This window comes from Strigops habroptila, chromosome 6, assembly GCF_004027225.2.
Source record: "Strigops habroptila isolate Jane chromosome 6, bStrHab1.2.pri, whole genome shotgun sequence".
Lineage (NCBI taxonomy): Eukaryota > Metazoa > Chordata > Aves > Psittaciformes > Psittacidae > Strigops > Strigops habroptila.
This window is the reverse complement of record NC_044282.2, coordinates 42,599,384-42,622,403: the sequence shown is the minus strand read 5'-3', so window position 1 is coordinate 42,622,403 and position 23,020 is coordinate 42,599,384. Positions and strand designations below refer to the sequence as shown.

The window sequence follows — 23,020 nt, the reverse complement described above, 5'->3', positions numbered from 1 at the left end:
TAGTAAACCCAGAACTTGGAAAAGGAAAAGATCAGAACACACTTCCCTCACAATTATTCCAATAGTAAAACACTGAATATCTGAAACAACGTTGTGCTCAATCCTGTTTCTTATTATACAACGGAGATCAGCATCAGGAGAGGTCAGCAGAGGGCAACTGACTAATTGAGGGAATTTATTTTTGAAAGTTAAAAACCTAAACATGTAGTCTTTGAAAGTGAAGAAAGTAAATACGACCTCAGTGAGGTCTAGGAAAATTCTGAAGGGAACAGAAATGGAAGGTAATAACAAGACTACTTGATCTTTTTGTCAATACAAGAACTAGTGGCATAAACTCAAGCTAAGTAAAGGTCAAGCCCTAAAGGACTATCTTATATCCAGAGAACAGTTAACCAAAGTAAGTTATGTGCATTTATTTGAGTGTCTGAATTATTTAAATAGATGCAGACATTTATTTCCAATCTTTCCGGAATGCAGCATGGAAATACACATTCTTTTGTTCATGAAAACTGAGATGATTTCACTAGAAGACAAACCTGTATTTGAGTTAAGAATGCTTCAAGAGTACATTTTCCTCTGAGCTTACCACCAATCATGCTACTAATCTTGGGTTTGAGTGCCTTCATTCTAATTTAGCACTCTTTTTTTTTTTAAAAGGTCTTCATGCAAAAGCAGAAGTTTTTTGATATGGCTGAACAGGTATTCTTCTTCTTTTTGGACCTGCTAAATAAAATACAATTCCTTTCTCAAAGCAGCAGCACAGATTACTAGAGTAAGTCCATTTTAAAAAGTATTAAAAATTCCCAAAATACTAACTACTTGAAGGCAGGATTTTTCCACAATGCAGAAATTGCTCCAATGTTTCCTAGTTTTACTTCCACTGAAGCTTAATAACAGAAAACTCACTAACCTCAACTGTAAGAGATAGGCCACTTCAGAGTCCTTTGAAAAACTAAACATAGTATTTGTTACTTGGTGCTTAACCATGCATTGGTCAAATGACTTCTTTGATTGTAATGGTTAGGACTAAACAAAGCATGGGTATGAACAAGAAAGAAAATATACTCTCTTCTACCTGCCGTGCTTTATGTGCTGTCTCAATGCCATGATTTCTTAGACAGCTTAAAGCCCTTGTATCTGGGGAGCGCCCCACGTTCCAGTCTGAAACAGCAGCACTGTCTGTCATCCACTGTAACAACAAAACAAATACATACACATATTTAAAGAAAATTGAAGTACAGTACCTGCCTGGCAATATGATTCATGGTAATGCCATGCTTCTTCATGCAACTCTGTCCTCGATAGTCAGGAGGGCTTCCTATTTCATAGGTAGATGTTGCTGCACTGTCTATCCTCCACTACAGAAAGACAAATTTATATTTTTATGTTTCCTTTCTCACTGTTTATATTTCTAATAAATGTGTCTCCTAGCCAGTTAGTAGGCAGGAACAGAAATAAATAGCTTACCTTATTTTCAACTTTTTCATCAGTTACAAGTTTTCTAAAAACTGCTTCAGCTATTGGAGAGCGACAAATGTTTCCTATAGAAACAGGAGATTAAAGTGAAATTTAAGACAATTAAAACCAAATAATCAACAATTGTGTGGATTTGTCAGCACAGACCAAAGATTTCTATTTACATTTTTGTTTACTTAGGAAGAACGTGGATTGCTTACATTATTACATTGCTTACATTACCCAAGAGATTCTGCAAGGGTGGAAACCCAGAGTATTGTACCTGGGTTGCAGCAACCTCCAGTATCAATACAGACTGAAAGATGAAGGGATTGAGATCAGCCCTGTGGAGAAGGACTTGGGATACTTATAAGTGCAAAATTGGCTATGAGCCAGCAATGTGCACTTGCAGCCCAGAAAGCCAACTGTATCCTGGGCCGCAGCAAAAGGAGCATGGCCAATGAGTCAAAGGAGGTGATTCTCCCACTCTGCTCTGCTCTGGTGAGACCTCACCTCAAGTACTGCATTCAGCTCTGGGTCACTAGCACAAAAAAGACCAACGTAGTGAAATGGCTGAACAACCTGCAGTAGAAATGCTCTACTGCTGAAGGTGTAAATAAGTTAACCACCTAAGGCAGGCCTCTCAAAAATGCATGCAAAAATACATAGTCTTTGAAATAGAATGAAGTATCTCAACAACAATAAAAAGTCTATTCAACTATTACTTTAGCTCTTTCTACCTTTTCATACTTCAGAAATTGAGTAACTAGATGGATACTCATAATATTTGGTATGCCACCAAGATGTACAATAAATCATACAAACGAATCTTCGCTTTCCACCAAAGAGAATGTATGACTTTGCTCACCTCTTACTTTTGAGCAGGTAAGTATAAAAGACCACAAATGGCAACACTCATTTCTATACCTTTAAACAAATCATTCTGCTACTACTGATTAAGTTCTTGCCAAATATCAAAGAGTAAAAAAAATTAAAAAAAAAAAAAAAACAAACAAAAAAAAAAAACCAAACAAAAAAAAAACCCAAAAAAGAAGTGCCCATGAACAAAGCTACATTTCCAGCAGCAAAAAAAAACAACCAAAAACAACAAATCAGATCAGGCACTTGGCCTCATTTTCATGCCTGGATTTTTCAAACTAAGTATCAAGGTCGATACTTTGGTGCTAAAGAGAAAGAAGTTGCTACGATCTGGGCATTTAATAACTTGCCATCAATCATATCAACTATAAAAAAGCCTGATGTGGGAAGTGAGCCACTGAAGTAATAGAAATTTGCAGTCGAAGTTTTAGAAAACATCAGCTCACTAAAGGGGCAAAAGGAACTGGCTAACCATTGAGAAATGGATCTTGCTGAAACATTAAGTGAATTTTGATGGCAGCAAATCTTCTTCCAGGAGAAAGCATACTATTTCTTTTGTTTGAACTAGTTTACTCCAAGCAGAGAAACTAAATCAGTCTTACAAGAAAACTAAAGCAGGAAAAGTTGGTTTTATTTATAAAGTAAGTGAGAAAACAGGGTAGCACTTAATGATAAAAACATTAAAGAATATAATACATTAAAAAGTTAATCTCACTTCTTTGAGTGTTAAAGTTAAGCATTAACAAATATAATTTTAACAGGAAACAGAAGGAACATGGTAACATACATGAATACTCCCTTCTCATGGTAGCCTGAAACCTTCAGATTCTCACTTAGTATTTATTCTTGCAAGTCTATGTTCATCTGATCTTTAACATCACTATCTATCTTAAAAACCTTTCTTTCCTTCAACAGATACAGCACAGCTGTGCTAAACTAAACAAACCAAGCTCCTGGTCTCCTCATGAAATTAACTGACTCCTTATCTAATCAGTCCAGTTAAGCCAACGCTGCACTTGTTCTAATTTGAATTTATTTTTCTTGTATACAAGCAAATAAAACCACAGACTACACTGCAGGCAAAGGTTTTTACCAGTTTGTTTTATAAAAGAGGGAAAAAAAAAAAAATTAAATATTTACTCATGTCTTTTGAAATAACCTGAGATAACTTCTACAATCACATTTGACTCCTTCTTGAGCATCAGATTTGTGATCATAATCCCCTACTTCTAGTTTGTCCATTCCCTCTTTCTCCTGTTGCTTCAAACGGGTGACCTTTAAGTCTTCCTTCTAAACTATTAAATTCTGTTTCCATTACATCAGCTGTTGGGGACACCCACTTCTTCCTGTACGATATTTTTCCTCTGTATGAATGATCCCACACAACTTGCACATAAACAGTAAGTTTCGTTACTACACTCAAAATTTCAGTAATAAACAATGATTAATACTATTGGCCCTACTAATTCATTAACCAGCTGCCAGAATTCCAAAATGGTACTTTTGGAATAAATCCTTCATGGCTTTTTCTATTTGTTTAACCTTCTGCTTTACCTGGATTGAATGACTTGTTCCAAACTTTCACTCTTCTATAACCTGCTCACTAATTAAAATAAATGCCATAAATATCAATGTTGATGATATTCTATAAAATATCATCATGAATGGCACCATGATCACTGACTGATTAAATATATTAACTACTACTTCTAGCAATTACTAGAAACTGTAGTTACATTATTTCTGAAACAAACACGTAACCTAGTTTGTGACTTAAAAATTAATGTATTCCATGATGACACATTCCAAATATTACCGGAGGTATTAACACTATTAAGGAACTGCAGTCATCATTCAAATCTATTCTTGGGGACTATGGCCAGAATCCCAGAGCCAACTTAACAGAACCTCTTTTCTCCTCATGCTCTGCAATGTTATTTTCATCCTAACCAACTCTGTTTACTCATGCTACTCCTTGTGACTGTTATCGTGCAGCTCATCATTAATGCAAAGCCCTATCTTTTCTCACTGACATATGCAAACTTCAATCTTTGTTTTCCAGTCATTGTCCCTTTCCAACTATAATCTCTATCCATTTCAGATTCAGTTTTATATCCCATATCTGTCTTTCCAGGCTTTGCCAATATTCCTCAGATGCACGGTATTTCCAAAGCTATGGACTGACAGCCGTAACTGGGGAATGAAGGGAGAAATCTCAGAAAAATATTCATAAGGAGATTACCTTCCTCCTTGGTATTGAACCGTATTTCCCTTAAACATTACCTAGGCCCTATCTCTGCTATCTATCCTCCTCTGGTGTTCCTTTCTCCTTTGTCGTATTTCTGACTGATGTGCTCGTGCTCTTTTTATGTAGAAGATGACTGTATTAAGTTCTCTGAATCTCCATCTTCTCTGTTTTTTTAAAATTTCAACCTCTTTAAGTTGCAGTGACATTTTCAATCATAGAAAGACAGTACCTAAGGTACCGGACAGTCTGCCCATTGATATAAATCCTACAAACGTCTCCAAATATGATGATTCAAAGATAAGAGACTTAAATTTCAATCACATAATCAGTACTGGAACCATCTGTTGATCACTTTTATGGAGTCATGCTTTCTCACTCATTTGCTAGGAACAAGGACTCCACTGATGGCTATTCAAGCCAGTGCTTCATTTTTGGAGTCCTCACTGCAGTCTCTGCATTAATCTTTGACCCATTCCCATACAGAAATGGAAGCATTGCTTCTACTGACAGGAACAACAACTTGAATCCATCTCACGCTCAGGTCTATAACTCATCTCTAGGTACTGCTGATCTAATCATCTATTCTCTCAATCATTTTTGTATCTTCATTGTTCTTTATTCAGCTAACTTTTTCAGAGCTTCCCTAAAGCAAACAAAGGTTTTTCTCTTTTTCCTTTATTTTTCTGTCTATTGTGTTACAGAAGTTTTACTAGCTTTCATCCTTTCACATTTAAAAATCTGCGTTTAACTCCACTTATCTTTCCACGCACAGTTCATCTGAGTGACTGTAATAATGCTTCCCAGTACGATTTGCATGATCCATCAAGTCCCCTTCATAAAAAAGCATTTAAAACTTACTACTCATTCTATTCTGTTCTATACTCAAATTCCTGTCTGAAGTTCATCATGAATCCTAGTTCTTTACAGTTAAGTCTATCACGTCACACTTGACATTCAGTTAGCTTTGTAAGGAACCATTCAAGACTGATGTTATTACAGATTCCCTGGCTTTTCCATTCACAGACAATTTCCTTGAATACTTAAGCTTTTTATCTAAAACACTTAAGTATATGGCTACCAAAACGACATCTGACTTTCATATATCCCTCCCCACTATCAACACACAGTGGGATTTCTCTCAGAAGTAGAATATTAGCTGATGCATGTATATGTATCTAAGAAGAACTCCATTTTGGCTCAAGAGATCTAAATGGGAATGTCTACAGGAGCACTAGGTTTCAAAAGTCCCTTGCCAATCAAGGCTTAGTCAATGTAACCAACGTAAATAGCAATATGATTTGCAGGATTCATGGTAGTCAAAACATCAGCTAATTTGCTCATGTTCACATTTTAAAAATCTTTCCCTGCACCAAGATTAATGATACTGAGTTACCAACTACTGGAATACTAAGCTTTTCCCAGCAACCTAATGGTTCCACAGTAAAAAAATTAAGATTTCCAACACATAAGCACCTACTCACAACTATCAGACTTTTTTAAGCATACATCTTAATTGTATTTTCCAATCATAGAATCATAGAATAGTAAGGGTTGGAAAGGACCTTAAGATCATCTAGTTCCAACCCCCCTGCCATGGGCAGGGACACCTCGCACTAAAGCACGTCGCCCAAGGCTCTGTCCAACCTGGCCTTGAACACCACCAGGGATGGAGCATTCACAGCCTCCTCGGGCAACCTGTTCCAGTGCCTCACCACCCTCACAGTAAAGAACTTCTTCCTTATATCTAATCTAAACTTCCCCTGTCTAACTTTGAACTTGTTACCCCTTGTCCTACCACCATAGTCCATCCCAAGATTGCTTTTACAACCCTGCTTTCAAAATCTCTAGTACCTCTGCACCACTCTGAAACACAGACTAAATAAGGCATGTATTCCTACAGCTACCTTTACCAGTGCTGCACAGAAGGTATTTTTCTTATATTTATCCAACATTCTCTTCTTTAGAAAAAAAATGGCATTATTTCTGTCAGCTTGCAAAGAACCCTCATTACAGCAGCTGTTTTCCATGACTTCTTCAATGTCTTATCCAACCTACTGCTTTCCCATTCTGCAGCCATAAATGGCATTTTATCCCATGTATTTGGCTGTATCTAAATGCATGTAATGGACTGTGACAACTGAACTAGGAACTCAAATCTCTCTGCAACTGTAACCTAGTTTCCTCATAACCAATAAATTAACTGTCGTTTTAGAACTTGTTTTGTGCAGTCTAGATCACTCATACTCAGTGGTTCATGACAAACATCAATTTTCAGAGAACCCAGCCAAACCCACTCTGCTTACTGTTCACCTGTCTTACAGCTGTTCCTCCACACCTGGAGGAGATCAGTAAGCCAGAGCCTGGTCCAAGATGCCCATGCAGTTGTTACATTAGAGTGGACAAGCCAGCAGAGCGAGAGAGGCTGAGAGAGCATCATATCAAGCTCATTTCTGGACCTCAACCATTAATTAAATGAGCTAGCTAAGCGTAAAAAGAGCAAACTGCATTTCACCTCTAGTTTTAATTATTTCTTTGCCTTACATGAAAAATATTATTTCCTGGTGCCTTTTCATATATTCATATATGAATTCATATATATAATTCATATATATATTCATTCATATATATATTCATATAATTACCTATGTTCATTTATTTCTCAATGATGAGGAAGCCTTATAATTAATGTAGTTATGTACATTAACTAGATTGTATTTTATTGTGTAATGGATATATACTTATCTCATTACAAATAATACAGTTAATAGATGCTTCAGTAATAAGTCTCTTCCAAAATAACGTAGAAATAAAATGTAATCTTTCATGAAGGCTTGCAGTTTTTGGGATCAGCTCTCACTGAATGTAGCAAACTTCAGAATTAATGTGCACAGAATACTACAGATAAATGTAATTCCAGAAATCTATTTAGTACTCTCTTCAGCAATAACCATAGGCACTCTTTCTAATAAAATTTAGGAGGAAAACATCTATTAGGGCATAAGTATCACTCTTCAAAATTAACAAAAAAAGTGAACTTAAAGCAGGAAAAAGAAACAAGTTGTCCTCGAAACTTAACTGAAAAGAGTATGTATTTGACTGAAAAAGAAGTGCTTGTCATCATACACTGTCATGGTTATTTTGTCATAACACAGTAACACAGGAGTTTAAAAAAGGTATTTACAACATTTGTTTAAAAAAAATCCACCCCATTAACATCAGTCCTTACCTGTTCACCCTTTCTTCAAGCTTAATGGTAATCATTTCACTCCCATACTTAAATTATTGTATCATCTTCCATTAATAACAGTTCCTCAGAGACTCAACTGGATTAGGAACTTGTAACAGTCAAATCCCCATGGTGGGCTTACAGATCCATGCATATGAACTGTTTCATAGAATCATGTAATTGTTTAGGTTGGAAAAGACCATTAACATCATCACCTCCAACCATAAACCTAGCACTGCCAAGTCCACCGCTAAACCATGTCCCCAAGTGCCACATCTACACATCCTTTAAATACCTCTGGGGATGGTGACTCAACCACTTCCCTGGGCAGCCTGTTCCAATGCTTGACAACCCTTTTGGTGAAGAATATTTCCCAATACCCAATCTAAACCTCCCCTGGCACAACTTGAGACCATTTCCTCTTGTCCTACTGCTTGTTACTTGGGAGGAGAGCCAGCACCCACTTTGCTCCATCCTTCTTTCAGGTAGTTGTAGAGAGCAATAAGGTCTCCCCTCAGCCTCTTCTCCAGACTAAACAACCTCAGTTCCCTCAGCCATTCCTTATAAGACTTGTGCTCTACACCCTTCACCAGCTTCACTGCCCTTCTCTGGACAGGCTCCAGCACCTCAATGTCTCTCTTGTAGTGGGGGGCCCAGAGCTGAACACATTATTCAAGGTGCAGCCTCACCAGTGCCCAGTACAGGGGGATGATCACTGCCCTGGCCCTGCTGGCCACATTATTGCTGATACAGGCCAGGATGCTGTTGGCCGCCTTGGCTGCCTGGGCACACGCTGGCTCATGTTCAGCCGGCTGTTGACCAACACCCTCAGGTTGTTTTCCACAGGGCACCATTCCAGCCACTCTTCCCCCCGCCTGTAGCATTGCATGGGGTTGTTATGACCCAGGTGCAGGACCTGGCACTTTGCCTTGTTGAACCTCATAACATTGGCCTTAGCCCACCAATCCAGCCTGTCCAGATTCCTCTGCAGAGCCTTCCTACCCTCAAGCAGATCAACACTTCCACCCAACTTGGTGTTATCTGCAAACTTTCTGAGAGTGCACTTGATCCCCTCATCCAATAACAACGATATTAAACAGAACTGGTCCCAGTACTGAGCCCTGAGGAACACCTTTTGTGACTGGCTGCCAACTGGGTTTAACTCCATTCACCATCACTCTATGGGCCCAGCCATCCAGCCAGTTTTTTACCCAGCAAAAAGTACACCTGTCCAAGCCACAAGCAGACAGTTTCTCCAGGAGAATGCTGTGGGAAACGGTGTCAAAGGCTTTACTGATGTTTAAGTAGACAACAGCCACAGCCTTTCCCTCATCTACTAAGCAGGTCACCTTGTCACAGAAGGAGATCAAGAGGGGCAAGCAGGACCTGCCTTTCACAAACACGTGCTGACTGGGCCTGATCTGGTTGTCCTCCATGTCTGCCACATGATGGCAGTCAAGATTATTTGCTCTATAGCCTTTTCTGGCACCAAGGTCAGACTGACAGGTCTGTAGTTCCCTGGATCCTGCTTCCAGCCCTTCCAGCCCACCTTCTATAGGTGGGCATCACGTTTGCTAACTTCCAGTCAGCTTGGAGCTCCCCAGTTAGCCAGGACTGCTAACGAAAAGCAGCTCGGTGAGCACTTCTGCCAGCTCACTCAGTATCCCTGGGTGGAGCCTAACTGGCCCCACAGACTTGTGTGTGTCCAAGTGGTGTAGCAGGTTGCTGACCATTTCCCCTTGAATTACGAGGGCTTCATTCTGCTCCCCATCCCTGTCTGCAAGCTCAAGGGGCTGGGTACCCCAAGAACAACTGGTCATACTATTAAAGAACAAGGCAAAGAAGGCATTAAGTACATCAGCCTTTTTTCTCATCCTTTGTTACTACATTTCCCCCCATGTCCAGTAAAGGATGGAGTCTCCTTAGCCCTCCTTTTGTTGCTAATGTATTTATAGGAACATTTTTATTCTCTTTTATGGCAGTAGCCAGATTAAGTTCTAGTTGGGCTTTGGCCCTTCTAAATTTCTTCCTGCAGAACCTCATGACATCCTTGTAGTCCTCCTGAGATGCCCGCCCCTTTTTCAATGGTCATAAACTCTCCTTTTTTAAGTGAGTTCCAGCCTTTTGAGAGATATTAATTATTTAGCTTAAATAAGTAAGTTTTAAATAGTTTGAGTCAGTGTTATAATATTGTGTGGTTTAGAATGCTGTTTGCTTAGCTTTACTTGCTTAGCATGAGCAGCTAAATTTGCTGAAGCCTTAGGCTGTAAGCTATGGACTTTCACCTAGGTATGCTTTCAGCTGGAATAGAGTTAGTTTTCTTGGCAATCTTCCTAGAAGCTGGTACAGTGCTGCGTTTTGGCTTTAGTGTGAGAAGAATCTTGTCAATACTGATGTTTTAGCTATTGCTAAGTAACGTTTACCCTAGACCTAGGACTTTTTTAGTGTCCTGTGGTCTGGCAACAAGCAGGTGCACAAGAAGTACAAATCAGAAAGAGGCTACTGCCGTCAGCAGAAGCTGCAGCTCAACAAGGTAAGAACAGTTAACGACCTATCTGTACAAAGACAAGACAATCCAGTAACGTAAGACTCTAGACCAAAAAATAACCATTGGATTAAAAAGGCATACAAGGGGCAGGTGCATAAATCACAGTAAATTGCCCAGTGATGTCTTTGTTCAGGGTCCATCTCTGGAGGCACACAGCTTTTTTTTTTTTTTGCTGTACCACTCAATTATCATTTTTTCCTGGAATCAAATGACTGAGACTCTGCTGCAGGAAATCTAGGATCAAGCCCAAAGGAGGAGAAAGCACACCCCAAAAGTGAGTGTGTGCATGAGTGAGGAGTTGAAAGGGGCACCCCTCAGTTCATCAGAGCTATCCACTGCGAAGGAGCTCTGCTCTTAGCAGTTAAAGTCCCAGGTATTGTGAGGGAAACTCCTTGAATGGTGTGTGAATGCTGGGGCAGCAGCTTCTCCCTAACACAGCCAAAGCTGTGCAGCCCAAAGCTCTGCTCAGCCAGGCCGCTCTTCTTCCCTGCCGGCTTGTCTTTCAGCACCTAGGGATGATGATTACTACTGCCTTTAGAACACAGTGTTTGAAAGAAGGATGCATATTAATTACATGTTTTTCTGCAAAAAATGTTTGTCTAGGACACTGGCTCCCAAAGATAAAGCAACTGATAATCCCTTACTAAAGAATGTTTTCCCTTAATTATTATTAGGGGCTGATTTTTCCCTAAGGTAAACATCATAACATATTTCACAGAACTAAACTCTTGTTTTGCTATTTAATTAATCTGCACTTCTCCTCTTACAACGGAAAAGCAGGCAGTAAAAAACCCCAAACATATTAACCAATGGTTTTGTAACAAGAATGGCAAAATGCTAGGGATTCACAGGGATCAAATCTCAGCACACAGGTAAGATTATAAGGACTAGGACGCAGATAATGTTAAAACCCCTCTTAGATCAGTGCAAAGAGCTGTCTAGCTTGTTATCCCCAGGAGGAAGCTGAAGCAGATGTTTAGAAAAAGCATGTACAAAATGGGGCTCCATAATCCAGGTAGTCAGGTTAGCAATTTGTTGATTGTGAAGATGCAGAAGATTATCTTGCTTATGAGTAACCAATGGTCTTAACCTTCAGGAAAGCATCCAGAACATTTCTGATCCCATTTACACTTCTGTTTTCCATGACCTCTTATGACATGAGCTTCACAAAACATACAGAATATCTTTAAAAAAGTAAATAAATAAATAACATTTCTTAGTTCTTCATTTAGGTAGCCCTTCAAAATAGTCTTATTTTTTTCATGATGGCCGCAATTCCATAGCTCAACATGACTTCTACCTCCACCAAGTTCCTTTTCTTACATAACTCCTACCACATTTACCCTCTTCTTACAGACTGTTCCATTAACTTCGGTCATTCTCGTCACCGTTTTCGCTCCCTCTTTAGTGGCACGTGCTCAGAACCACAAACCGCGTCCATGAGGCACTGCTGCAGTGTTCCCTCCCCGCTGTTCTAGAAGCAAATCACTGAGCAGCCCATTTCAGAAAGCTATTCCTTACCACCACTCCGTGCAGCAGTACTTAATTCAGAGCTCACGTTGATTTTGTGTATTTAGGTGCCGCTCTTCCCCACACATAACCTTCGCCTTTACCAATGCTGGATTCCATGTGTTATTTCCTACTCATTGCTGCTGTACCACCACAAAGACGCACGGGAAGGCGATGGATGCTGCTCTTTGCCTCCATGCTCGCCTATCGCTCCGGCCCTCCCCGGGAAGGCAGACACCCGCAGAGCCACCCTCGCCCGGGACGCGGGGGCTGCGGGCCGGGCCTACCCGCCCTCTGCTTGCCCTCCCCTCACCGCGCTCCGTACACCGCCAGCCGGGGCCCCCGCCCGAAGAGCGGCGGGAGGAGGCCGGGAGAAGCGCCGCGCAGACCCGCCTCGCCTGCGCCCTCGCCCCGCTCACCCAGGCACACGAACAGCACCGACTTCACCTCCCCCGCCGCCATCTTCGCGCAGACACCCACGGAGGGGACCTTCCCAACTGTCGCGCCACCTGCGCTGCGCTTTACGGCACCGGCTGTTACAGTCGGCTACGGATTTTGCCTGATTTGGGCCAAACTAAAAGGGGCGAACTGCGCCAAGCGCGCGCGCACCGACGGGACGGGGCCGGGCCGGGCCGGGACGGGCCGGGGCTGGGGCCAGGCGGGACGGGGGGCCAGGACGGAGCCGCGAGCGGGCAGGCGGTTGGCGGCCTCCTCGGCCCCGCCCGCCTCACCTGCGGCAGGTGCGCGGCTTGGCGGGGCCGCCCCGGCGCTGCCCAGTGCGGCGGCGGCGCTGAGGAGGAGCGAGGCGAAGGGAAGTGAGGGCGCTCGGCCGGGGCAGGAGTGAGTACTGTTGTGGGGGGCAGATGGGCTCCTCAGCGCGGGAATCCCGGCGCGGGGCTCTCGCCCTCTTCGGCTGCCGCCCGGGCTTCCCCCGCTGAGGCGGCGGCTCACTCCGTCCTGCCTGCGGTTCCGTCGCTCTCCTCCCGGGCAGGTGGGTGGGCTGAACGTCTGCCCGGCGGGCCGCTGGGCCGGGCGTGGGGTACTGGGGGGAAGCCGCTCGCCTGCCCTGTAGCTGCGGAGGGCACCCAGAAGGGCTGGCAAGAGGCTAAAGGGCCAGTCAGCCCTTGGCGGGCCGCTTGGGTGGCTACTCCCAGTCAGGCTCTTGCCACAGATTAAACAGGCTCTTACACTGCGAGCAACAAGTAGTTCTCCCATTAATTTCCCATTTCGCCTAATGTTGCGGCATGTAGTGCATCCTCCAAGAAGAAATTTCGGAGGTGTCAAATACAGTGTTGGCCTCACCAGGCTGCTGGTGAAGTTAAGCACACACAAGTGCTTTGTTTTCCAGAAAAGCTTGAGTGTTGGGTTTTTTTTTTTTTCTACATGGCTTGTTCTGTAGGGTTATCCATGTACCTGGCTGCGTTCTGCAACGCTGGCTCTGCAATGGCAAGGTGTGGCCGGGACTGCATTCCTCTGCTGCTTCTATGGCTTGTTTACCTTGGTTTTCAGTCAAAATGAAGCTCTTTGGAGGTTAAACAAAAATACCGGGTTCTGAATTTTGTGCCAGATCTGTGACTTACACATGAAAGCAATGATTAAGTAACACTTATAACCTGAAAAGCTTATATAACCTGTTTTCGGTCGAGTGGAACAAATAGCACATTTCCTTTTATGCAACTTCATATGCTGGCCTGCATATGTCACTTTTTTTTTTGTTCATTTATGAATGTAGTTGTACAACTGCATTTTTTAAATATTTGTTTATTTTACTTTTCAGTGAAAATTACTGGTAATCAGAAACATTGACTCTCTATCCATCGTTCCCCTCCCTTTGCACTGCAGCATTCTGCTGTCTCGCAGGCCTGCTGGCTGGTGTAAGGAGTGCAAGGTGGTGGACCTCAAAAGGGGCCATGGCACTGCTCAGTTGTCAAATGTGGGCTCACAGGAGGGAAGGGTGAGATGAGTCAGTTGTGTAATTCTCACGCATAGCTCTGCCGTGTTATACAACCTGAGCAGTGTAGAGTGCCTTTACTCCTGCTTTCTATCAGGTGGAGTGCCTTGAGGTGTCAACAGAGGAAGCAGATTCACCACCACCAACTTTCTATGCATTTGTGGGTCAGGGGAGATTGAAGCTGTATATAGAAGCGGATGCTTTGAAAGACCATTCTGGAGGTCTTCTAAACCCCAGTATCTGTGTGCGTATGTAATGTGTAGGTGTATGTCTAGCCCTGACTTTGGGATGAAGTATTTCACGTTTCCAGTCCTGGGGAGGATCGTTATCATAAGTGTTCTGCATTCTCAGCCCTCAGCAGGGGAAGAGAGTCAGAGTCTGTACCTTCTTCAGTTAAAGTCAAATTCATACCTTTGAAATGAACTTTAACAGAATTCACTATTGTTCTTTGTCTTGTATCATGGTTTCTCACCACTAAGAATTCATATTTCTGATGTTATAAGCTCTCTATTTTGGTTGGTTTTTTTTTAAACATCCATTACATTGTTATAAAGATGTCTGTAATGCAAGGTTAGTGAGAGAAACAGGCAGTATGACTTAGTGGGAGAAGAACGCTATTGTAAACAAGGCAATCTAAGAGCTTAGGTAGAATGAGGGCTCTTCAAACTCTTGAATAATAAATATCAAGATGTGCTTACATTTCTTTAATGTTCCTTTTAGTTAGAAGAAATTTCTTGTGTGATTAATTGTAGAAATTAATTCATTGTGGGAATTGGTAACTTCTTAGATTTGATGCATACACATAGGGAATTGGGACATCTATGAAGTGACGACATGAGAAGGTCAGGATGGTAGTGATAGTTTTACTGATGGAAGTGTTGAATGTTTTATGCAGTAAGTAACTGGAGTCTGTATTTTGTTAATGTAGCTAATTTTTTTCATGTAGGTTATTATTGTAGCACATGGGACTATCATGTAGTACACATTGGGGTTGTAGTCTGTTATATTTTTGTTCTCTGTATGCTTCTATCCCTGGTGAGGATAGAAACAAGATGGGTTTTAGGATTTTATTTTTTTTTCCTTCTGAAAATCATGGCTTTGTTTTAGAGCTTTCTTGTGCAAAGGTTAATGTACTTGTTTACAGGCTTGGATTGCCCTGAAGTGTATTCTTCATGACTAAAAGAGTTAGCAAGCCAAAGTTGGGGTTCCCTTTTGTGTTTCCCCCTTACTCCCATATCCAAATTTCATAGATCATGCCAACTCTTGTATTGACACGAGGAGAGATAGGCAGAACTGAACTCCTAGCTCTGACTTAGCTTTCGCAATCCTATGTATCTTGCTTGGTGGGCAGCACCCAACCCCTTTGGTACCAACTGTTTATACATCAAACATACTACAACAAGTGTATATGAAAGACTTGCTAAAAGGGTTTTACGTAGACAGTTTCCCAGGGCCTGGGTGGTAGAGTGGATAGGTGTGGTGGCATGTTTTGAACAAAAGCTTGCAATTCTCGTAGAACAGACTATTAGAAGAGTTCACTTGTTAGTCTCAGACAACCCCCAGGGTAACTCTGCCTTTGGTGCTCATTGTAGAGCATACCACTGGCTCTGTATTCTTGAAAATGCTGTTTTCTGACTATCTTTATACAAACTGAGTGATTTCTTCTTCGTGCCCTTTGTGTTTATCCTCTCTCCTAGTGCAAAGGCTACAACTCAGTTGGACTCAGGATTTTAGCATTCTTGTAATTGCTAGGTTACAAGGATTTTTGAAGACTTTTAGCTACAGGTGTTCCACTGCTCTGCCTCCATGCAGTTGAACAGATGTCTGATGTGCTTTTTGGAGCAAATTCTCTGATTCAGCTGTGCCTCCTGCAGTTAGCGACTGTCTTCATATGCCATAGTGCCTTAGAAATTAGGAGGCATTACCTAGTTGCAACGTCTTGCGTATACAAAGGGAACACATTTTTCTTTAAAGTGCATTGTTCAGCTATGCCAGTATCATTTTACCCTCACGTATTTCAGCTCTCATAAGAAAGTTCATCCTTCTAGGAGATCAGAGGAAATTCAGCATCTCTAGAATTTCCTCCAAGATGACTTAAGTAACAGCTAGGAACCCAACTCATCAAATGCTTTTGATGATGTGGGTGGCTTTGTGTATTACAGGTTTTTGATTTGGGGTTGTTTTTTTTAACTCCAAATTCAGTAGACTTAGATTAGATACTAGCCAAAAATTGTTTCTGGTGAGGCACTGTAACAGCACAGGCCCAGAGAAGCTGTGGCTGCACCACCCCTGGCATTGTTCAAGGCCAGGTTATATGGGGCTTGGAGCAACCAGATCTAGTGGAAGGTGTCCATGCCCGTGGTAGGGGAGTTGCAACTACATGATCTTTAAGGTCCCTTCCGGCCCCAAACATTCTATGATTCAGGACTGATACCCCATTAAGTTACCAAGTGATAAACTTTGTGTTTGGATGAGTTAAGTCCTTTCCTCTTTATTGAGAAAAGTAATTAAAAATAGGCACACAATGAAACTGTGGGCGTGGGAGTTTTTTCATGCTGTAGGGTTTCTTTAGCATTAAAAAATGGGTATTCCACATGAAAAATAATGAGCTTCCGTGGTGTAGAAGTGCATACGTAATTGGTAGCAAAATGCAAAAAGGCAGCTTCTCTACACCAGCAGCTGACCAAAAATCTTGTATGCTTTTGGACACTATCCACGACAATGTTCACTCTAATATGGCTAACGAGCATAAATACTTCTAGCACATTTCATACAATTTAATTTATTGAGATAGCCTGTGCAGAGGCTAAGCTTATTTTTGGATGTGTTATTTTATGTAATTACTGTATTTCAAAACATTTTTCTTTGCTTTCAGATATGTCATTTGCTAACATCTCAGTTTGTATGTCTGTAAGCTTGAGTTTACAAAACCCCTGTACTGAGAGGACAACAGCCTAAAGACTTGACAAGGAAGGAGAACCATATCCTGGGCTGCATCAAAAGAAGCGTGACCAGCAGGTCAAAGGAGGTGATCCTGCCCCTCTACTCTGCTCTCGTGAGACCTCACTTGGAGTACTGCGTGCAGTTCTGATGTCCTCAACATAGAAAGGACATGGAGCTGTTGGAGCGAGTCCAGAGGAGGGCCACGAGGATGATAAGAGGGCTGGAGCACCTCCGGTATGAAGACAGGCTGAGAGAGTTGGGGCTGTTCAGCCTGGAGAAGAGAAGGCTGCATGGTGACCTCATAGCAGCCTTCCAGTATCTGAAGGGGGTCTATAAGGATGCTGGGGAGGGACTCTTCATCAGGAACTGTAGTGGTAGGACAAGGGGTAATGACTTCAAACTTAAACAGGGGAAGTTGAGATTAGATATAAGGAAGAAGTTCTTTACAGTGAGGGTGGTGAGGCACTGGAATGGGTTGCCCAGGGAGGTTGTGGCTGCTCCATCCCTGGCGGTGTTCAAGGCCAGGTTGGACAGAGCCTTGGACCACGTGGTTTAGGGCAAGGTGTCCCTGCCCATGTCAGGGGGGTTGGAACTAGATGATCTTAAGGTCCTTTCCAACCCTAACTATTCTATGATTCTGTGATTCTCTGTTAAAAAATTCATAGCAGAAACCACTTAACCAGAGTTAGGTGCTTCTAAAGGCATCAAAGAGCAACTTTCCTCAGAATACCAGATAATAGTAAAAGTAGTACAAGTGCAGGTTGGGGTTGAGGCACTTTCCGTCTCCAGGTTCAGAGTTACTACATTTAGAAGCTTCCAATAATACTGGCTTCCTTCAAATTATCTTCAGAGGTATTTTGATTTCCATAACTCAAAGTAATATATTATCAAAAAGCACAAAACCAACCAACAAAAAAACCAAAACCAAAAAAACAACAACAAAAAACAAACAAAAAAACCCCCCAAACAAACAAAAAAAACCAAAACCAAAAACAAAACAACCAACGACAAAACCTTAACCCAGACAAAAAATCAAACAAACCCACAGGCTTACAGAGATGAGAACAAAGGAAGAAATCTGCTTTTTATCTCCATTGCTTCACTTCTATCAGTGGAAAGGCTTCCGTCTTTGAAGTAGTTCCTTTTTGAATAAAGGTTTGTGATTCTGTAGGTTTTGGTTTGACTTCATACTGTGTATTTGCATACCAAAATCCAAATACAAATGGCTAGGTTTCTTGTCATTTTCTGACTTCCTGGCTGTCACGGACTAAGCATACAGATGCAATGCAAGATTCCATATAGGTTTTCAAAAGCACTAATCTTTAAAATGGCATTTGTCATTCCCCCCCCACCCCCAAATCACTGTAAGTATATAAGTATATACACACTTAACTTTGGAAATGTAAGCTTCATAAATTCAAGAATGATTTCTTTTTATAGCCCTCTCCCAATTCAATAAAACAAAAATAAATCTTCAAAATACTGTAAATAGCTTTATATAGTGATAGAAATGTCCGTGACATGCTGGCTTTAAGAAATACAATTGTTGGTCTGTTTTCCTTTTAGAGAAGGTGCCGTCTTCTGTTGTGTGACATTCCTTTTTAATATTTGAATTCTTGAAGGCTGAATTTAGTTGTAACTTTATTTTGCTCATAAGGTTTTTCCTGTGCGCAGGCTGTCATCAACAGCTAACTTTAGCAGGTTATTGCAGGTACACCGAGGAAAAACAGGCTAGATTTAACATGGATTGGGGTGGGGAGGTGTTAATTTTCAGGTTTAAGTACTATTTCACTTCCTTCCAATGCAGTGTTTGGGAATAAAATCTGATTTCTTATATTTCTGTCTGGCTTAGGTAGACCTTAAAATGCTTCCAGCTCCTTGTTTTCTATATGCTGAAGGCTGCAGGTTCTGCAGAACTTTCAGATCTGTGCTCCTTCGCCCACCACCTCCCTACCAGCACCAGCTTAATGTCATAGCATCCAGTAAACTTCTTGTTATCCAGGATGGGGAAGGGGAAAAAAGTAGTTACAGTAATTCACAGTGCAAAGACTTCTAGGCTTGTGAAGCAAGTGCAGCTCAGCTGCCACTCTGCAAGGCCATGTAGTTCCTGCTGTAGTACTTGTGCCCTGCCATAACTCTTCCTATCTCTGACACAGCACTGACTACTCACTCCAAGCCTGTTGAAGAAAGTACTGCATGAAAGCTGGTAAAATTTCAGGCATCCAAGTGATGAGAAGGACATGGTAGAAATACATGACATTAGCATAAGGCTTCCTTGTATGGAGAGACCCTGTTTTCTCCTTTTCAACTTTGCTTTCAACTTTCTCCTTTTCAACTTTGCATAGCCTTATGCTGATTGCATTTTCTATTGTCTTTTGCCTCACTTGCTGTTCTCCAGGTGCCTATGGCAGAATTGTACAACATAGACAATTGGCATGAACCTCTGTGTCAGTAATTGTTACTTTCTCATTCTCTGCTACTGCTTTCCTTGACTCCTTTTAGCCATACAATTAGTGTTTTCCAGCAGGATGATCAAAGTGTGCGTTCTAGGCTTTCCTCTTTCATGCTCCTTGGAGTCTTAAGGAGGAACTGTCTGCTTATTGCTGTTGGCTCCAAAACAAGGAGAAAGGACCTCAGGCTCTGACAACAGAAGTCTGCTGGGTTTCAACTAAAGGGAGTGGTTATTGGTTTTATTTTATTCCATCCTTTTCCCCCAAGTTCCTTTTCAAGTTCTACCACTCTTTACCTGGACTCCACAGGCTCTTTTCTTGCCATTTCATTGACCTTGCTTCTTTGCTTTCTACCACTGGCTTCAAGGGTTGGAAGTAGTAAGTGGAGGGAGACTGATGGAGACATGTTTAACATAGTCTGCTGTAGTCATCCACTGCTCTATATCGCTTCACTTTTCTTGGGTTAGGCAAAATGCTTACAATGCACATCTTGCACACTGTTCTAGGACTTCCAAGTACCAGGTGAATCCCAAGGCTGGAGCTAGCTACCACAATGTTACACATTTGTGAAACCAAAATTACATTAATCTCTTTAATTGTAGTGCTGAATTGAAATTTCTTGTTTAGGCTTTTTTCCATCACTGCACTGTCTTGCTTTTCAGGTTCTTCTTTCCTATTAGATGTTCTGTAACCTTTCTTGACTATGCTAGTTCTCATGTTTATGAATGTTCTTAATCATAGATTTGAATGGTCTCTATTCATACAAGCTTTTTAGCATTGATGTTGCTGCTGTAACCATGGGTATTAGCAAATCAGCTATGCTTTAATGTATTCTTGTGCTTTTTTAAACTTTTTAGTGAAGTGAAAGCAAAGACTGAGTTACTGTCTGAAGCTCCTAGAGAAAACAGCAGCAAATACCATCTTATTTTGTAGCCAAAAAAACCCAAAGCCGTGATCCACCAAATAACTTTAAAGCTCATACATACATGAGCAACATAAGTATGAAATCTACATATGAGGCTTTTGTCTCCACTTTATCATCGATCTTTGAAACTGTATTTTTGATGTTCAGGTTCTTATAACACCACCGTGCTTTATTTCGTCTGTTCGTATTCAGCAGAATTTTGATTATATCAGAATAAGTTACAGCTTTTAAGTTAAAAGGCTTTATTTATTCTTTATTACACCTTGCTCAGATAATTTCACCAAATGTTCAGCCAACACATTATTACTGTTAGTCAGAATGTAAATTAGAGGCTGACGCACTTGCCTCATCAGCTTACAAATTAAGCAGTTAATCAATTTTGGTGTGATATTCCCGCATGGGGTTTGTGTTGCTGACTCACATATGCTCAATCTCTTCTCTTTTCAACAACAAGCAGGCGTGCAAATGAAGCTTGCTCCCAGCTGAACGTTCACTGTTCACGGCATTCCAAATCCATCAGTCAGTATATCCTCCTGATAGATATTACTGTCTTATTGCTCCTGGTTACCTCTTTCCTGAGCATTACTTGAATACAAAACAGACAATTACATATGCATACTTAAAAGCTAATAGTGAAGACAGGGCTACAGGATTATTCCTTACGTTATTGAAGGGTAAACTAAACATGGAACTTATGTCTAAATATTTCATACAGTACTTTTATTAAAAAGCAGATATTTCTGTAACATCTTTTGAATAGACTTACAATATTAAATCAGTTTTTAAGAAAAGATTTTCACGGTTCAAATCCTAAGGCAAGCTTGAGGGGAGGAGGACAATTTGATAGGTGAACGGAAGTTTAATCCATTTTTCATGTCACAGAAATCCCACTTATGGTGTTGTCTGTTTATACAGTGATTAAAATAAGTAGAAACAAGATTCTGTTCCTAACCTTCATTATAATCTTTAATAATTTTATTTCTATTGTATTTTGGGACATACACCACCATTTCACAGTGCAAACCACCACGCACTCTTTTTTTTTTTTTTTTTAAACTAAATAAGTATTTTTGATGTCTTTGACATATTTGTGTGATTTTTCCACTTTCTTTTTACTGAAGAAGCATAATATTCTTTGAACAAGGTTTTGTGAAACTGATCTAAAATTTAATAATACAAGTGAGGCTTCACCCATACTTTATAGCTAACCATTAAACTTTGCCTTTTAAGTGTTAATTGTTGTCTGTGTCCCTAATTAGTGGTTTAATTTTGTTAACAAAATCCTGAGTGTGGCATAGCCCAAGAGGGAGAGCCAAACCTCCCCTTTCCTCAGTGATAAAAATATTAGATTTCTTTTGCTATGGCTTTAGCATTTGTAGCAAAAATGGGAGTCCAGCCAGGCTTTAGCAAACATCATATTGTATATAATTAAGGTCAGGGTGTTGGCTTGTTGTTTGTGGATTTTTTTAGACAACTTGTCAGTTCCTCAAGACCCCTGTAGGCATCCTGCTAGTTCCTTAGTATCCATGTAACATTATGGAAATAAATAAAGGCACTCAAAATGAGCCACTATGGAAAGAATCATGTGGTAGCCACTTAGAGTAGCTATTGGTTTGCACCAATGAAAGTGTTTAATCAGTTGAATTACTGGTTGTTGTCAATTGTTGTTAAAATCTTTCTGTGCCATGCTTGCTTACCAATTAAAGCCACTTTAATTTTCTTACCTTCTCTTGTCTACATTAACGTCGGGGCAGAAGTCATCTTTCTTGTAATCCTTCTCTACAGGGTGTAGCTTTGAGCTCTTCAGTTGGCAGGCATTCAGCCTCTTCCTTTTTTCCTTCCCTCGCCCCTACCTCTGTGCTTTAGAAAGATCACCTATTTCTTAGACCACTTCTGAAAGTACACAAATCTGGCTCCATGCAAAGTAACTGACTGAACGTTGTTGTCAAATCTGCCTGCTGTTTCTTAGTCCAGAAAAATAATCCTGCATTGCTTCACTCTGTGGCAGGAAGGGAAGAAGCAAGGGACAATGGAAGTGTGAATTCCCGTGGATACCCAGGCGATGCAGAAGTGATATTGATATAGGAAACAAATAATATAGCGACAAAGTGAAGTTTCTGCTATTATTGTGAGGATGGGAAGTTAGGCTATTCTCATGCTTACTGTTGCAGTGCATGGGTAGATGAGGCATCTCTCTCTACCTCCCCTATTTCCTGGTAATAGAGGAACCCCACATCATGTGACACAAAAAAGGTATGGGAATAAAAATATGTAATTTTCAGTTTGCTCAAGTAATGCTATTTCTGTGTGCAATGTTTGCATTTGGAAGTACAATGTTTGGAATCATAGTGCAGAAAAATCATGGAATAGTTTGGATTGGAAGGGACCTTTAAAGGTCATCTAGTCCAACCCGCCTGCAATGAGCAGGGACATCTTCAACTAGGTCCAGTTGCTCAGAGCCCTGTCCAACCTGATCTTGAATGTCTCCAGGGATGGGGCATCTACCACCTTGCTGTGCAACCTGTTTGTAAAAACCATCCTCATAGTAAAAAAATTTTTCCTAAATAGCAACACCAGGATAAAAATAAGCCAGGTAGGAAAATCATGGAGTCATCCTAGGTATCCTGTGAAACTTTGGATGTAAACACTGAGAAGGGTTATTGTGACATCCTCCCTCCTGCCCCAAGGTGTGACCAAAACCTGGGTGTGAAACCACTTCTGTATTGAGAATTGAAGGGACAGTGAGATGGTAATAATATTATTTTTGATGGCTCATGAAGTTCAACTTTGAATGGTCTTCAATTAAATAGTAAGTCCTACGTGTACATAAACATGCACCCACTGTTTTCTGGTAACCATCAAATCTTTATGAAGCAATTCTAAATC

At 41.0% G+C, this 23,020-nt stretch overlaps 2 protein-coding genes across 8 annotated transcripts in view; one reads left to right on the top strand and one right to left on the bottom strand.

Moving 5' to 3' along the window:
• Window positions 1–12,387, bottom strand: part of ACP1 (acid phosphatase 1) — a 34,220-nt gene extending 21,833 nt beyond the window's left edge. For 3 of the 4 annotated variants that reach the window (XR_003991829.1, XR_003991828.1, XM_030489450.1), the window contains exons 1-3: window positions 12,285–12,386; window positions 1,468–1,541; window positions 1,245–1,358 (exon numbers count right to left, since the gene is read on the bottom strand). Coding sequence is in view for 2 of the 4 variants with exons in the window: in XM_030489450.1 (XP_030345310.1) it covers window positions 1,245–1,358; window positions 1,468–1,541; window positions 12,285–12,327 (231 nt within the window). In the remaining 2 variants the exon portion in view is untranslated. Of the gene's footprint in view, window positions 1–1,075; window positions 1,190–1,244; window positions 1,359–1,467; window positions 1,542–12,284 lie in introns of all 4 variants that reach the window. The other variant, XM_030489452.1, reaches the window with a different exon arrangement.
• A 1-nt stretch (window position 12,388) lies between these two features.
• SH3YL1 (SH3 and SYLF domain containing 1) overlaps window positions 12,389–23,020 on the top strand; it is a 48,582-nt gene continuing 37,950 nt past the window's right edge. Inside the window, exon 1 of one of the 4 annotated variants that reach the window (XR_003991826.1) lies at window positions 12,389–12,856. Coding sequence is in view for 2 of the 4 variants with exons in the window: in XM_030489448.1 (XP_030345308.1) it covers window position 12,705 (1 nt within the window). In the remaining 2 variants the exon portion in view is untranslated. The remainder of the gene's footprint in view (window positions 12,857–23,020) is intronic. The other 3 variants (XM_030489448.1, XM_030489449.1, XR_003991825.1) reach the window with 3 other exon arrangements.